This window comes from Mus caroli, chromosome 12, assembly GCF_900094665.2.
Source record: "Mus caroli chromosome 12, CAROLI_EIJ_v1.1, whole genome shotgun sequence".
Taxonomy (NCBI): Eukaryota; Metazoa; Chordata; class Mammalia; order Rodentia; family Muridae; genus Mus; species Mus caroli.
In genome coordinates, this window is record NC_034581.1 from 28,117,296 (window position 1) to 28,133,687 (window position 16,392).

The 16,392-nt window shown below is 36.1% G+C and overlaps 2 protein-coding genes across 4 annotated transcripts in view; one reads left to right on the plus strand and one right to left on the minus strand.

Moving 5' to 3' along the window:
• The window catches only part of Cog5 (component of oligomeric golgi complex 5), a 293,171-nt gene that overhangs the window by 53,852 nt on the left and 222,927 nt on the right, over positions 1 to 16,392 (plus strand). The window lies entirely within an intron of this gene.
• Gpr22 (G protein-coupled receptor 22) lies at positions 3,285 to 10,366 on the minus strand. The gene is made up of 3 exons (XM_021179462.2): positions 9,886 to 10,366; positions 7,962 to 8,951; positions 3,285 to 6,445 (listed from the first exon to the last, which is right to left on the minus strand). Exons 2-3 carry the CDS (start codon positions 8,045 to 8,047, stop codon positions 5,122 to 5,124), a joined length of 1,410 nt encoding a protein of 469 aa, XP_021035121.1. The 5' UTR covers positions 8,048 to 8,951; positions 9,886 to 10,366; the 3' UTR covers positions 3,285 to 5,121.

The following is a 16,392-nucleotide window of genomic DNA, read 5'->3' on the forward strand; positions in this document are numbered from 1 at the left end:
AGTGCTGGGATTAAAGACGTGCGCCACCACGCCCGGCCCAGGGTTAAACTCTTAGAGATATTGATTGAGAAAGTCAGAAGGGACCCAAAGTTGGCGTGTGTGTGTGTGTGTGTGTGTGTGCATGCATGCACAGAAGTTAAAATTTCTATCTACCTTGAGAATTATTATGCCTATAACTCTAAAGGAAAAGTAATTTCTTTATAATGTTATTATTCTGTCTTATGCTGTTATTTCTTTTCATCTGGAAAACTTGGTAGATATGCTTTGTAGTCTGCCCTGCTAGTGCCTCTCAGGAAAATATGACGCATTGCTTCCATGGAAGCAGGGCGAGGAAACGACCTTGCTCCCAGACAGTCTCCGCTTGCTTTTATCTGTGTGATGCTCCGGGGCTTGATAGTGGTAGAGTTGATCTTGGTGGCAGTGACAGGAATGACAACTCCTTTCACCACCTGCTGGTGGAAGTACAAAGCTGTCATGCCTGAAAGCCCAGGATGCCGCTTCCTGGGGCCTGTGAAAACTGTGACAAGAATGGTAGACACACTTAGGGTTAGCTTCACATTTTTACGAGAAAGGGGAAGGATATTATAGTTTCCTGAGCTCTGTTTAGTTGTAAAAAGGGAGCTTTTGCATTAGTCACAAGCCCACTCTTTCTTTCTAATCATGATGCCACTCTTTACAAATATGTACAGTTACTTTAATATTCTAGTAGTTATTGTACTTTTTATGGTACAATGTCAACTTATATTTTAACTATATCTAGCCAGTGAGCTAGAGATTCTTTCATTATTTGAACGGGTTTTGAAGAAGGGTCAGTTTTGAGTTAGTTTTCATTTGTTAACTTTAACCCATAGTTCTATTTGTATTTCTCTAGGAGCAGAATACTTTGAGTATTTTAAGTCTTTTAAAGAAAGATTTGATTGTGTGTGTGTGCGTGTGTGTGCATGTGTGTGCATGCCACATGTATGCAGGAGTATGTGGAGCTCCTTGGAGCTGGGGTTACAGAAGGTTATGACCTTTCTGATGTGGGTGCTACATATGGAACACGAGTCCTTTGGAAGAAGGAAGAGTGTTCTTATCCACTGAACTGTGTGCCTTCAGCCTCTTATCCTAGGTCTTTAACTGGCATCGCTCCTTATTTTTCTCTCTTATGATAGCACCTACATACCATTTTCCATGTAACATATATAAGTTAACTCATGCATTATTATTTTTTTTTGGTCTCATGTATGTCATCAAAGGGGCCTGCATTTAAGACTCTCTGTAAATGGTCATCTCTGAACTGTAAATACTCTCCAAAAAGTTCCTTTGTTTACTTATTTCATATTTAATTTAAGGAAAGGAAGAAAAGATGTTCTGTAGTTTTTTCTTGTCTCTATATAGAAAAAATATTTGCTTCTGATACCAAGTTAAGAAATAGAAAGCTTTCTTGCATTTTTTCAAGGTGATCTTGAAGTACAAGTTGAAGCTATTTGAGTTTATAAAAATATAAAGGGTCAAATAATTAGACCTTTTAATAGTATTTCTTAACAATGCAATATATTTAAAAAGATCTTAATTTAAAATATTACGTTATGATCCAGACATGGTTACTTAGCCTTTAATTCCAGTACTCAAGAGGTAGAGGTAGATTGATCTCTGTGAATTCAAGGTTAGCTTGGCCTACATAGTGAGTCCCAGGACAGTCAGAGCTACATGGTGAGACCCTATCTGAAAACAACAACAATTATTTTATGAAGCCATTATCAAATAATGAAGATATGTATATGAATTGAATCGATGATTATATGTATATAATAACAAATCAATCGAATTATGAATTATTGAGGTAAGAAAGGGCAAAGGATGACTTGTATTTTCTATTATATGTGTGTTGTATTGTCATTGTATTTTATTTTATTTTGAGAAGGGGTTTTATGTAGTCCATACTAGCCTCAAGCTCTGTGTTTAGCCAAGGATGACCTTGAACTTATGATCCTCCCACCCTCAGCTGTGTGATGGGATTTCAGGCACCTTCCATCACATTTGTTTTTATGTGGTGTTGGAATGCAGGGTTTTGTAAAGGATATATAAATTAAGGCATTGGTAAAGTGATATATGTATATATGTTTATGATATACATATATCATATATATAATATAATATATATTATATTATATTTATATATATATAATATAATCTGTGTGTGTGTGTGTGTGTGTGTGTGTGTGTGTGTGTGTGTAAAACTATTCAAAAAGATGCCTTAGTGGAAAGATGCATTCAACTAACTCTGGCATATACAGTAGATAACTCAGAAAATTAATCTTGACATTTCAGTTTAGATGTCTGGCTTTGATCCCAAAGGAGACAGAAATATATATATTTCTGAGTTTGAGGCCATTCAGGTATGCATGGTTAATTCCATACCAGCTAGGGTTAGTGAGACTCAAAATCAAAACTAAAACCCCCAAATCCCATCAGTCTAAATGTTTTCTGGTAATGAAAACATTCATGAATAATATTCTTTTTTCTTTATTGAGTTTTCCTCCCTAATATCCTTAGATTTGCCCTTGTTATCCGTGTACTTTTTACAGTGCATAGCTAAATAGTTCCATTGTGCAGGGTAACATTCTGCTTTCTTAGGGTTCCCTACGTGGCCCTGCTTAATTCTTCACTTTCTTAACGCCAGGTGTCCTTTAGTTAGGAAAGCCTGTGGCTTGTAACTGTAACTGACTGTCTCAGCTTTTGACTCTTTCCCGGGCTGCTGCCAATCTTTTTGGCCCTCTCTAGCCCAGCAAAGAGTCAACATATTACACGCTTATAGGATGTTGGTGATTCTGGAGGCTTGTCCCTCTTACTGCCTGCTCCCATGTTTCTGCTGTCATTTCAGGTCTTGTGTAATGGCCCAATGTAATTTCCTAAATGACTTTCCCCTTGGAGCTTAATTTTCTTCTAAAAACCATCTTCTCCTCCTCCTCCTCCTCCTCCTCCTCCTCCTCCTCCTCCTCCTCCTCTTCTTCTTCTTCTTCTTCTCTTCTTCTCATACAGATATTGTTTGTTTTAAGTCAGTAGATATAACTTTGATGTCCAATGAACAAATAGCAGCTTACAGGGTGAAGTTACAATGTTTGCTATTTTTTCCCCCTAATTCAGAAGGTCAGAATGCTTGAAAAACTATTAGGCTAACAGGGTAGAAATTAGCTTCTATACTAAAGTCTTTAGAATGCTTATGAACCTCATGATTAAAAATACTGAAAGCACAGTGAAGGGGTTCCATAACACGAACGCTATAAGCAGTCTAGTTTTTAAAATCAAGACTTTATAAATCTAGGTGTTAGTATTTTAACTTATGCTTGGAAGTCCAAGTACAAAATGCATTAAAAGTTGTAATTAACAGTTAGGATATATTGTAGGCCAAATGTTTACATTCAGTGAAAAAATTCTTAACACCATTAAGTTTTAATTTTAGGTTTCAAAAATAAATTTTATTTGATTATGCTACAATTTATCAAACTGCAGCATTTTTTTAAATTTCATAAAGCAGAAGAAAGGTAGGCCTTTGCCAAGTTTTGACACTCTAGTATTATAATCAAAATAAATCAATTTAATTTTCCAGAAACCTTAGTGATTTCAAGCTCCAGTATCACATTCATGTCCCCAGGGACTAGGCAAGTCAGTGAAGCTGATTAGATGAGTCTCACCATTGTGTCAAAAGTGATGCACATTGACTTGTTTAACATGATCTTTTAAATTTAAAAAGTATGTTACTTCATTTAGTTCATATAGTATTTAAAATATAGAATAATTATTGTCAAGCTATCCAGTTATATATAGCAGGTACTTACCTATTTTAAATAAGTTGTTGCTAAGTTTTGGTATTACTATGCATTGCCAGATTATTATAACAAGTAAGAAATTCTTGTTTGCTATGAAAATAGCAATCTATAATTACAATCTATAATTACAATGAATAATAATTTTCCAATAAGAATTGAGGATTTAAGAGAAAAATGTCTAAGTTACATGGTAGAGGAACAGAAATGTGACCCAATTTATTATTAGTTTAATCTCCTAGAGACTGGAGACAGAGCTGCTGTATTTTGAAGGCTTGGAAGGAATGTTGTATAAATTCTGCCTCACATAAGTTGCTGTGTATCCAAAATTAGAAACATCTGGCTGTGTTAGGCTTTTTTACAGTGACAGCAATGGTCCTCATCCTCTGCTCGGTCTCCCTGTTTGTGTGGTTAACGCCTTGTATACAAAATCGTATAGAGTTAAGTGAAAAATTACTTTATTGCAGGCTTTTAGGACCAGTCTTTTCTTTTAGCCTAGGACATTTGCTGTAGAATCAGGCCAAATGAGGAAGGAGGAATAAGGCTGGTGTTACTGTGGCTTTCTTCCCGCCCTTTATTGTTGGTTCATTTGTATAGTAGGCATATTTACCCTTGTAATAGAATTCAGTCTCTTTTCTTTTTATAGTAAACTTGAATTTTAAAGTTTCCCTATTTTTGTGTGCATATACAGGATTTATTTATTCATTGACTCATGGTTTTGAAATACTAATATAGTCTATATTTTCTACATTCAAAAGAAATAAGATTTATATATAGTTCATTATTTCGTTGTTAAAATATTATAACAAGTTGGTCATTATCAGAAACATAGCATAGTGGTACAGAAAATCTTGCTTTGATTTTTTGAGCCTATAATTTTTTTTGTGTTAAATACTTTATGCAACTTGTCACCATATAAATATACCTGTAGTTCGTGGCTTAGAAATAATAGACTTCATACATTGTTTTTAAAAATGTAGATACCTGTGTCAGTTACATTTTAAAGTTATACACTCTTTTAAGGCTACATATTTATTCTTTAGAAAATATGACTTACATGGATATCTTCTGATGGACATAATATTGACAAAATATACACATGATATTACTTTTTAACAAACTGCCATGCAACAAATACATTAAATAATGAAGAAATTGAGTATATATGACCTAATCTAATTGACATTCACATTGAAAATTTACAACATAACCAATACCTAGAATGTTTTCTCTAACATTTGGCAGTAATTTCATTTTTACAATTTAAATTTAAAACTCTTCTGAATGTATTTGGTGGCGCTGAGACTTCTCTTTAGTCTGTGACAACCTGAGGTACTAAACATTTCTCTCTTATTTCACTGTCTTCATAGGTAACCTTTTTGTTTCTTTTAGGATCTATCCATGAGTTGTGTATTACAGCGTTATTAGGCATGGGATCAGCTTCAACTATGGAAACAACTCGCTTTTTCATCTTACTCTTTAAGACCTTTTGAAACTTTTGTCTGGTGAATGCATACAAGAGAGGGTGGAATATCGTTGTTCCATAAGCCATGACTAGAAAACACAATCTTAATTTTACTAAAAGGTCACTTGGGCCTAAACATAGAATGGTGGTATTTAAAACAGAAATTGGTGTCCAACAGAGAAGAAATGTAGAAATAATCAATAACGACATTTTGAAGACTCTTTTCTGCCGTTCTCGTCGTTCCCGGTGGCGTTTCACGGCTCGCCGGAGGGCAATTATTACAGAAACTGAAGTTCTCACACCAAACACAACATTCCTCCCACCACTGCTTTGTGACATGTCTGTGGTCTCATGTGTGGCTAGAGAGATTGTCTTTTTCTTTCGGGCTTTCTTCTTCTGTCCTGTTGAGAATCTAGTGCCTATGCGGATATTAAGAGCCTGGAGTATCTTGGTGTATGTGATCAACATGACTATAACTGTGAAGAAGAAGATGGGGATCTGCACTAAAAGGTGATAGTACATCCCGAGCTCAGTATAGTACTCACTTGTACTGACACACAGCAGTGTCTTGTTTGCCCATGTATTTCCACTTTGAAGACTGAAAAAATTTACTTCAATGAAGGGAATCAGGAATGAGAAGAAAGAAAAAATCCAAATGGATGTCATTAGCATTACAGCTCTGCCCATTGTCAGAATTCTGTTTGCAGGTTTTACAGAGATGTCATATCTGTCCAGAGTAATAGCAAAAACGTTGATTGCTGTGGAAACACTTGCAAAGGAAACACAAGCTTCGTGGAAACAGCAGATGAGAGCAGTGTTACTCTCCAGTGAGAGCAGAAGGATCACTATAGTTAGAGGAATGCATCCCACACAAATTATGACATCAAGTACATGGAGGTTCATTGTAATAATGTTACTGACAGAGTTGATTAAGTTGGATTTCATGCAGTAAAGTACCAGGACGGTAAGGTTGCTGCCAAGCCCCAGCACGATCTCTAACATGAGAAATCCAGTGAGAGACACTTGAAAGCTTAGTGGGTATGACAGTGGTTGGTACATATTGGCGTCGATGTCATCAATGTCATCTCGCACCGTGACGTTTGATTCAGACTGCATGTTGATTTCCAGAACAGGAGAAAAACACATTCTTTTGGAGCAGTTGGTGTTTTGCCTAGAAAATCAAATAGAATATTTGATGTTTGGCAGTTTAGTGATATGCAAGACATGGTATTCTTTGTAAACAACAAAATATCTGTTTATCATGTTCTTCGTTTAATTTTTTTATTTAGTAAACTGCTGATTCAAAATGTAGAATTGGGAAACATCAGGGCTACCTTGTTTTTGGTGTAAAGGGAAATTGTTCTTTTTTGAAGAAATAACCATATGGGGATTGTTCCTCTGTAGTGCAGATTACTATCTGTGCAATAAGGGTTTACTTCCTTGGGAAGAGCTAAGAGTTAATTTTTCAGAGAAAGTCCTTCTGAATAAGATGATTTCTCAGAGTGCAAACCTAATTCTGGTCCAGTGCTTTAAGATTTCATTTAAAACCGTGTTGTGAGTGGATGCAATGTAAATGCTATCTCAGTGTGCTGTAGCATGATTAGTGTAGGTGTAATTATCCCTGTGAGATTTTAAATGAAGGGACAAGTGTTCATTTGAAAGGATAAATGCCACACAGCACTAATTTGTTCTCCCTGTCTTACCACTGCCTTAGCGACTCTAGCTGATTCTGAGATGCCAACAGTGTGAACTTTGGGGTTACTTCCAGAAAAAGGGGCACATGATGGGCATTTTGTTTGTCATGGCAAGTATGCCCACTACATTTTACAGTAGACTTAGAGAAATTATGCTCAAGTAAAAAGCCACAAGCTTAGTGAAAAGTAGTCCTGTGGCTGATTAATTTTGTGACCACACCCTCGTGTGTGTTGTAGAAAGAGGAGATTGAAATTTCATGTGTATTAAGAAGTAGAGGCTTTTGAAGTGGTTTTAAAGACTGTATTCAGTTCTTTTGCTTAAATAATTTGTGGGGTAGAAAAATGAAATTCAAAAAAATATTCTGAAGTCCATTTTTGAGGAAGCTTTTAAGTTATACATTACTTGTGAAATATTTTGTTCACATCAGCCAGTGAATAATTTTGAAAAAAGTTCTGAAATAAACAGGTTTGACTAATTCATGCAAATATGTATTTTAGGAGTTTAGAGTCATTTATAAAAATGATATCTGATTTTCTGGCCTGAAATGTCTGCAATGAGGTTATTCAGCTTAACATATGAATTCATACATCCAAGTATATTTCACATTTCAGGTGTAACATTTTAACAGCAAAATACTTCATTTTGAAGTATAAAAATTAATGGTTTTCAAAATTCACAATGACATTTAAATTGATGTTACCTTTAACAACCTTATGCATGTTATTAATATTTCAGAAACATATGACAGTAATTTCATTTTAATGGATATTACCAGGCACATATTTATCACATAAAATGGCTCAACTTACTGAAATCCTATGAAAATGGGCAATTCTAAGAGAACTAAATTTTCTGAACTGGAAGACTGAACATTAGGTCTTTGTTTTGTCACATCACATTTATAATTAAATAAAGCACACTTGTCAAGTACAACAGCAATGATAGAAAACATGTATTTTCTTCTGTGGGGCTCCATGCATCCTCTGACCTACCTGTTTGCTGTTGCTTTATGGGCCTTTGGGCTCACCATGGTAGTTTTCCACAAATTGATACATGATGTCATTGACAATTCTGACATGAATTTTTTTTTCCTGGTAACAGTGGAGTAGCTGTGTTTTATTTCATGTTTTGTAGGACTTCATTCATTTGCTACTTGAGTACTTCAGTTGTATGAGGAGATTTAGTTGGCTAATGGATTTCTAAAGAACAGCACATAATTTTCAGGCAAATGAAACTTCATCAAATGATAGAAATTGCATTTTCTTTTTGAAGAAATACAAGATTGTGTCTCTTTATTTTCCAGAATATGTGAAAATAGAAAAGGAAACATCCCGTCTCTAGCTTCTAAAATGCATTTAGATATCCATTTGTTTTCAGGCTCTGTCTGCAGCAGGTCTCATTGTTTGGAAATGATTTCTTGATCACATAATTTGCTTTATATTATAAATCCAGTACACGCTCTTTTGATAAAAACCATCTGCTATTTAATTCGGTTTGTTCTCATTAGAAGAGGATGCATAATTGGTCATAAAGCTCAGATGGAAAACTCTATTAGTCATACCAATTGATATGAATATCTAAATAGTGCAGAAAACCTTTGCTAAAGCTTCGTTTTGCTTGCTGGCACGTCATGACATTCTCCTTTTTGAAGTTTTTGCTTCACTGTTTCTTGCAGAATCAATAGTGTCCATAATTCTGCTATATTAAAGTGTGAGATCTTCCTTTTAAAACGCTCACCAGTTGGTCTTCAGGCTTTTACAGTTCTATTTTTTTCTTTTCGTGGTTAGTCTATGTAGCATCGTTTTGGGATGCTGTCAGCTTGTTCCGTTCCAGCACAGCTAATCTGAGGCTTTAACTCCTTAGTGTCTTAAAATCATGTGTTACAAGAATATCTGGTAGTCTGTGGTTCAGAGGCTAGGGAGCCTCTCAGTCAGTTGCAGTCTTCAGATTGTCAGTTGTGTATACTGAATTAGGTGTGGGCCCTTGTGAAAAAGGCAAAAAATGATTAAGGACTAGGTATCCTAATAATTTTGAATTAATCACAAGTTACTTTGGTTAAAAAAAATTAATCCATGTAGCATTTGTTCTCAAAAGAAGCAAACTGTATTGCTGTAGGCATAGCTATAGTCATACAATGAAGCGTCTTCAAATAAAATCTCCTTTTCAAAATAGAAATAACATTGTTACCTGACTAAGCAGCAGAATTAGCATTGAAATATAACCATGCGAACAACTGTAATTCTAAAATATTTCTCTCCTCTTTTAGAAGCGATTTTGAATGTTCAGAGATTATGAACAGTTAGTATTCAGTAAACATACTACCACTTCCCCCTTGGTAATAAATTTAACATTTCCCGCATGCTGGGAAATATTGCAGCTTGCTTAATTATTAGCACATAGCTTGAACTTTAACTCATTAAAACAGATTCTGTGATAAGACACTATAAATTTCTTTTGATGAATTGCTCATGTGGGTGAAATGTAAATGGTAGTAAAAAAATCTTAACTGCATATTAAATAATTTTCAGTAAGCATGCCTAATTATGATCTTAACATAAAACAGCCAGAGAGTCAGCTAGCTTCTTATGAGAAATATGAATGTCTTTCAGCACTTGAGAAAGGCTGTCTCACTGACATGAAGAATATTTGGTATATCGGAAGAGACTTAACAGCTGAGGTTTCTGGAGTTCATTATAGAGAACAGAACAGAATGTTTTTTTTTTTTAACAGTGCACCCTAAAAATTACATTTAAAATACATCATGTCTTAAAAGAAACCAATTTAAAAATTACATATTTACCAATAAGTAGAAGGAAATCAAACTCTTAAAAATTTAGGCTAAAAATTCCAAAGTAATTTTACCCCACTGTGCTGTTTCAAAAGCACCTATATACTATAATAAGGAACACATCTTACCTCTGCTAAAGAGCTGACGAGTTCCTGATGTAGTTGAAGCATTTCCAGTTTTGATTGATTCATTCTGTTAATTTGAAAGTACAAGGGCTGGGGGAAGAGGGTTATAAAAATCTCTTCCAAGCGACCTTAATGAAAATGTATCTACTGTGCCATTGTTTCAGCAGCCCTGCTAATGTATAGAATGTGTAGTGCTGCTTCGGCTGCAGCAGCCTCTCACTCTTCCTACTGTGGAGTCAATAAGCATCAGAAAATGCGTAATGAAAGTAATTTAGCATACTGAAGGCTTCTTGTCTCCAGAGACAGCATTCGGAGCCAGGCTTTCTGAAAAGGAAGGGCACTGCTCTGGAGAGGGAAGCCTGCTCCGAGCAGCTTTTGCAGAGTGACAGCCTACCTTGTCGCTTCTCCCCACTGCAGAGAGATGCAGTGCATTCACTAATTTTGATTGGCCAGTTGTATTGGCTTAAACTGCTTCATATGTATGGCAGGGGTGTCCCCCCCCCCCCCATGGCTTTATATAAGGATGCTGTTTTAAAAGCCTAAGTTTTTTTAACTGGTTGTTTGTTGCTCTTAAATAGAATATGAGTAAATTAGTCTTTTAAAAATGTGTATTTGGTTCTGGCTTATTGATTCCCAATGCCAAACATTAAGAACATAGTTTTTTTTCTTTTTTGTTGTGTTTCTGCTTTTGTTTCGTGTCTGTGTGTGTCGGGGAGGTTACATCGTAAAAATAATATATTTTTAAGTCTGGGTAACTGGACTGTGTTAGTAGCTGTGTCTGCCTTGGGTTGAGGTTCTTTGTTCTACAGATAGAAAGCCCTGCGTCTTTACAGTGACCCAGGTTTGATTTCAACTAGTTTGTTTGTATCCAAGTCATTTCTTTGTATTTTAAATTGTAATCATTTTATGTTACTTACTGACTTCAGTGTTCATTCACTCAGATATTTCTTCATTTCATTCATTAGTTCATGTTACTGATCACATAGTCTTAAGGGGATTATATCACAAAACATTTGTAACCATTCCATTGCTTGCATAATGGTAGAGTATGTGGACATGGTAATCTCAGTCCTCACTTGTGCTGATATTTTTATGTATATGTGTGTACTGATCATTTGCTATTAATATTTTATCTCATGGGCTATTTCTGTTTGTAACATGGACACATTTCTTGGTGGATTGATCTTTCTTAAATATTGTATATGGTGATTGCTGATGCTGCTGGCAAATATATGTGGTAAAGAAAATGTATGTATTCTCATAGGCTATAAAGCTAAACTATTTAAGATGAGTGTTAAAAGTAACAAAAGAATGATAAAAAATAAAATACATTAATTTAAAATTAAATTTCTATCAATCGTTAGTAATTTTAAATACATTTCTGTTCTTGTTAGTGAGGTGCATATCTTTTTAGGTGGAAAAATATAAAGTAACCAGATTATTTTTTTAGATTACATTTCTGTATGTATGTGTGTGCATCTGCTGTGATGCACATATCATGGTCAGAGGACACCTTGTAGGAATTGGTTCTTTCTTTCCATCACTTGGATTCTGGGGCAGGAACTCAGGCATTAGACTATTTTCTTAATGTTTTGCACTGGGAATCAATGAGCCAGAACCAAAAACACATTTTTAAAAGACTAATTACCCATTGAGCCAAAAGGAACATGGTACTGATGGCTATGCTATTAGCGTATTAATCATGACTAACTTCCAGTTTTAGGAATAGTGTTGAGTTTTCAAAGTGTTGTATCCTAGATTTTTAAAAATTTGTCACTAGAATTAATTTTTTTTATAATTTTGAAAAGTAATATGCACTTTTTAAATCTTTTATGGCTAATGTTGAAGTTTTATTGGGGAATAGCTGATGAGTACATAGGTTTGAATTGCATTCTTTAGAAATTGAAAGTAATATGGACATTTTGTTGTGAGTTTTGAAAAAAAAATCTTGCATAGTTTTGTGTCATAAGGTTTGGTAATGATAAAAAATGAAAAAGTTCAGCTATTTATTACTCATGCATTTTTAAAGTTATAGAGGAAGATCTTTCTAGCATGACAGATATGTTAAAGACAGATGATACAAAAATGTTATTTTAAACTAAAAACTACAGTCAGAGGGAACATTTTACCATCATTTAGTTGAAAATTATGATTAGAATATTGAAATTATTAATATAATAATCTATATAGTGTTCTTCTGTTAGAGAGTTAAGTGCTTAGGTTTATTGTCAAAAAATCTTTATCAAGTAGAAGACATAAAGACTAAGAGAAATTTGTTGATTTCCCAAAGTGTGGGTATGTTGTATCAGTCTATTATAGCCCTGGGAGCCTACTTTTTGAGCTAGTGGGCCAAAAGGCCTATGGTTGTAACACTGTTTGATCTGAGTTCACCCTCTACTTATTAGCTATACAAATTTTGTAACTTAAGCAACAGTATACCTGTTGTTGAAAAATATTTGTGACTAAATGAGATGACTTTTCTAAGTTACAGTAAGGTTATTTTGAGAAACTATATCTGAATTTTATGTAAGTAGTAATTGTAGAAAAAAGCTCAAGCCTGGACATTTCTGTGCACTCCCTGTGTAACTTAGTTATGATTAAAGACACATGAGAAACCACAAATAGCAGTTTTTAAAATACAATACTTAGTCTAATGGTTTTGCTTTATTCAATTCACAAGTGTGTTTAGTACTTGTATGTTGCTAAAATTTTCACAAGGTAATTTTAAAGTCCTCTGGTCTTAACAAATAATGTAATAATAATAGTAATAAACACTAGATTAAGAATTGGATTAAAAAAACTGGGTGTCATGGCACACTCCTTTAATCCTAGCACTCAGGAAGCAAAGGCAGGTGGATCTCTGAGTTTGAGGCCAGTGTCATCTACAATGTGAGTTCCAGCACAGTCGGGGCTACACAGAGAAACTGTCTGGAGAGAAAATAGATTACATTATTTTTATGAAAAATTACATATGTTAGAGTTTATGAAGATTCTGTTTCCATGGTAACAGTTTCTTTTACACTTGTACACTTAATTCCAGTGTTCAGATAAGATACTAATTTTGAAAACTGCTGCAGCTGGTGATTTAAATAAAATTTTATGTTACAAAATAATTTCATAGGTTAATTTTTTACCTTATAAACTGGAAATATAATTTGCTTTTTCCAATGATAACTGAGCAGCATATGTGAATCTAACCCTGAAATACAGTTCAAAATTGTTTTTTAGAAGTTATATTTTCCCTTTAGTTATAAATACTTTTATTATATATCTGTTTTAATTCCTAAAAGTTTGTGGCCAGTTCTGGATAATATACTTTTGATGAGTTTATAAATAAAAAATTTACTTTATGAAATATTTTAATTAACTATCTGAAAATATTTGGGAGAAAAGCATAAATGTAAAGATAATTTCTAACCGTGGAAAAATCACTCTTTAAGCTTCAGAAAGAGTGCTTTTCCAAAGAATACTTAACAGGGTTAACACTATTTATGACACTGGGACGCAGGGAAGAAGTTTTCATTTGGCTTCTCAACTTGAAATTTCTTATACAACAGATTCTCTGTCAGGAAAATAAAAATGGACCATCTTTTGAGACCTCAGTCCAGGACTGAAAGAATACTATGAGTTTCATGTGTTCATCTGTGGCTTAGTTTATCAGTATTTTGTAGTTCTTTGCTTATACATCCTGTACATACTCTGCTGGATTTGTACTCTGTTATTACATTTTTAATGCTATCAAAACAATATCTAATTTTCTTTCTTTCTTTCTGTCTTTCTTTTTTTCTTTGTTTGTTTGTTTGTTTCTTTCTTTAGATTTTAATTCCTTGTTGCTAGGGCACATGACTGTAGTCATAGTGGTGTTTGGTCTTTGTGGTGATTGAATGAAAATGGTCCTCATAGGCTCATAGGGAGTGGCACTGTTATTAGGTGTGGCCTTTTGGAGTAGGTGTGACCTTGGAGTAAGTATATCAATGGAGGTGGGCTTTGAGGTTTCAAGCCTAACCCAGTGTCACTCGATCTTTTCCTGTTGCCTGCTGGCCTGCTGGTCCAGATGTAGAACTCTGACTTTCTCCAGCACTGAGTCTGCCTGCATGTGCCATGTTTCCCACCTTGATGATAGTGGACTAAACCTCTAAACTGTAAGCCAGTAACAATTAAAAAAATTTTTCTTTTAATAAGAGTAGCTGTGGTTACGGTGTCTCTTCACAGCAATAGAAACCCCTAGCTAAAACAATCTTGTATCCTATATCTTTACTAAATTCTTCTGGTAATCTTAGAGCTTTTGAAATCAATAACATACCTTTTTGTATATAGACAGTAATGTCTGCTTATAGAGAGAGTAAGTTTGCTTCTCCCCAAAACATATATATCACACTTATTTACCTCTCAGCATCTCTGATATTAGATTGGATAGGAGTATATTGGGCTGAAGCAGTCTGTTACGAGTCGCGAGCATCCATGCCTCTTCTTGCAGAATTGGACAAGCATGCGAGCTCTGGCTGCTCTTTCTCTGGTCTCTTTACCAGGGATATTCTCCCTTAAGGGATGAAGTAATGACTGCAGACAAAGAACAGATGGAGAGACTTGTTCTGCTTGTTCTGAAAATGATCTATTTCCAACTTTGATTTTCTTCAGCTCTGATAGAAGCCCTCATGCTACAGAGAATGTAGCAAGAGCCCTCAGGTAGAGGGCCATGTAGGGCAAGGTGAATGTCAGCAATACTGTGCTAAAACTAGGTTTTGTATCATGGATGATAAAATCCTGTTTCTTAAACCCAGCATCATATACCTTCTGCTTGCATCTGTGAAACAGATAATCATTGTGGCTCATAAGTTGAGTGAATACCCTCCCAGACCTTTGGCAAATTTGTGCAAGGATATGAAACTGACAAAGGTCCAAGAAAGGACAGAGCTTCTGTGGGTTCCTAGTGCTTTAAAGGCCTATGATGTATCTGTGAGGTACGGAAGCAAATCCTGTAAGGTAAGGGCAGTTGTAGAGAATAAGTCTAACATCTACTGCCCCCCCGCCCCGCCCCGCCCCGCCCCCGTAATGAATTGTTTTTAAGTAGTGGCAAATGCAGTGACTGAAGAAGCTGCTAGAATGGTGCTTTGGTTGTTGCTCATGTTCAGTGCTTGGAAGGAAGGAAGGAAGGAAGGAAGGAAGGAAGGAAGGAAGGAAGGAAGGAAGGAAGGAAGGAAGGAAGGAAGGAAAAAAAATAGTTCATAAGTGAGGCAGCATTATTTCATGAGCTGCAGGGACAAGGTGTAGCCATTGAGTCAAGTGCTCCCAAGAGCTGCAGTGCAGGTGGCAGCAGTGAGGGCGCAGACTGAGTAGTTTGAGTTTTATTGAACTTTTACCATGGGATTTGGTGCAGCTGTTCTTTGTGCCTGCATCTAAGGTCCTTTCTTTCCTCTTACTCCAAACTCAGCTGCTTAGGTAAAAGCCAAGCAGGAGGAGCCTCCTGACGTGGAAAGAGGCACTTTAGAGTTGAGGACAGAGGTGCTTGTCGAATCCTGCAAGTTTTGGGAGGCTCAGAAGCTCGCAAGTAAGGCAGAGGCACTGAGGTAGACTAGAGTTGTAGGAGAAGGCCTAGGGGCAAACTCAAGCCGTCTGAGCCAGTGGTCGGTCGGGTAGAGGAGGCTGGATGTGGTTCTACCATAGTGTGAAGAGGCAAAGGGAAGGAAAACCTTGCCATGTCACTGCTCTCCCTTCAGGCTTCCACTCACTACCCACGCCTCTGGCCAGGGCGTGAATAAGGCAGTCCTCTAGAGGCTCTGGCTATAGTTTGTTTGTTCAGTTTCTTTTTCTGTGATCTGTAGTGGGGAGCAACTGCTCAAATTCAAAGAAGCAGACTTGTGGGTGGGGCCTTTGGATCTACTCTTTGCTTGTTTCTCTGGTGCCCTTTGCAGGACGGATATTTAATGCTGTGGTTTTGATGGTCTTACATACTTTCAGATTTTAAAGGTGACTCCCACTGTTTGGTTTGCTACATGCTGGGAGGGATTTAAACAACAACAACAACAACAACAAAACAATAGAAAGAAAAGAAATCACAGCTTGTTAAAAAGCCTGATAGCTGCTGGAGAACTCAGGCTATTTCCCAGTACAGCAGTGCCACCTGCCTGACCCAGCTACTAAGTGCACCCTCCCTCTTTAACCTTTTTCCTTCCTTCTCCTCCCCACCCATTATCCCTTTCTCAAAATGTTAATGCTGTACTTAGAATCTTACACATAGTAGGCAAGTGTTCTTCATTGAGCTATGAATTGTAAAACGTTCTTCCTTTATTTGTGATAGTTTCATATGTTGGTCACACTGGCTTGTAACTTCTAGCACTAAAGTTTCCCAAAAGTTTTCTTTGTTCTACTCTTAAGAATTGAAGCAGGGGCCGGGCGTGGTGGCGCACGCCTTTAATCCCAGCACTCGGGAGGCTGAGGCAGGCGGATTTCTGAGTTCAAGGCCAGCCTGGTCTACAAAGTGAGTGCCAGGACAGCCAGGGCTACACAGAG

What these genes read in the sequence shown, in the direction of transcription:
- Gpr22 (XM_021179462.2), bottom strand. Translation starts at nt 8,047, where the DNA reads ATGTCAGAATTGTCAATGACATCATGTATCAATTTGTGGAAAACTACC. An exon ending in CATAAAGCAACAGCAAACAG is followed by an intron (nt 6,446 to 7,961) that starts GTAGGTCAGAGG and finishes TTGATTTTCTAG; the next exon opens with GCAAAACACCAACTGCTCCA.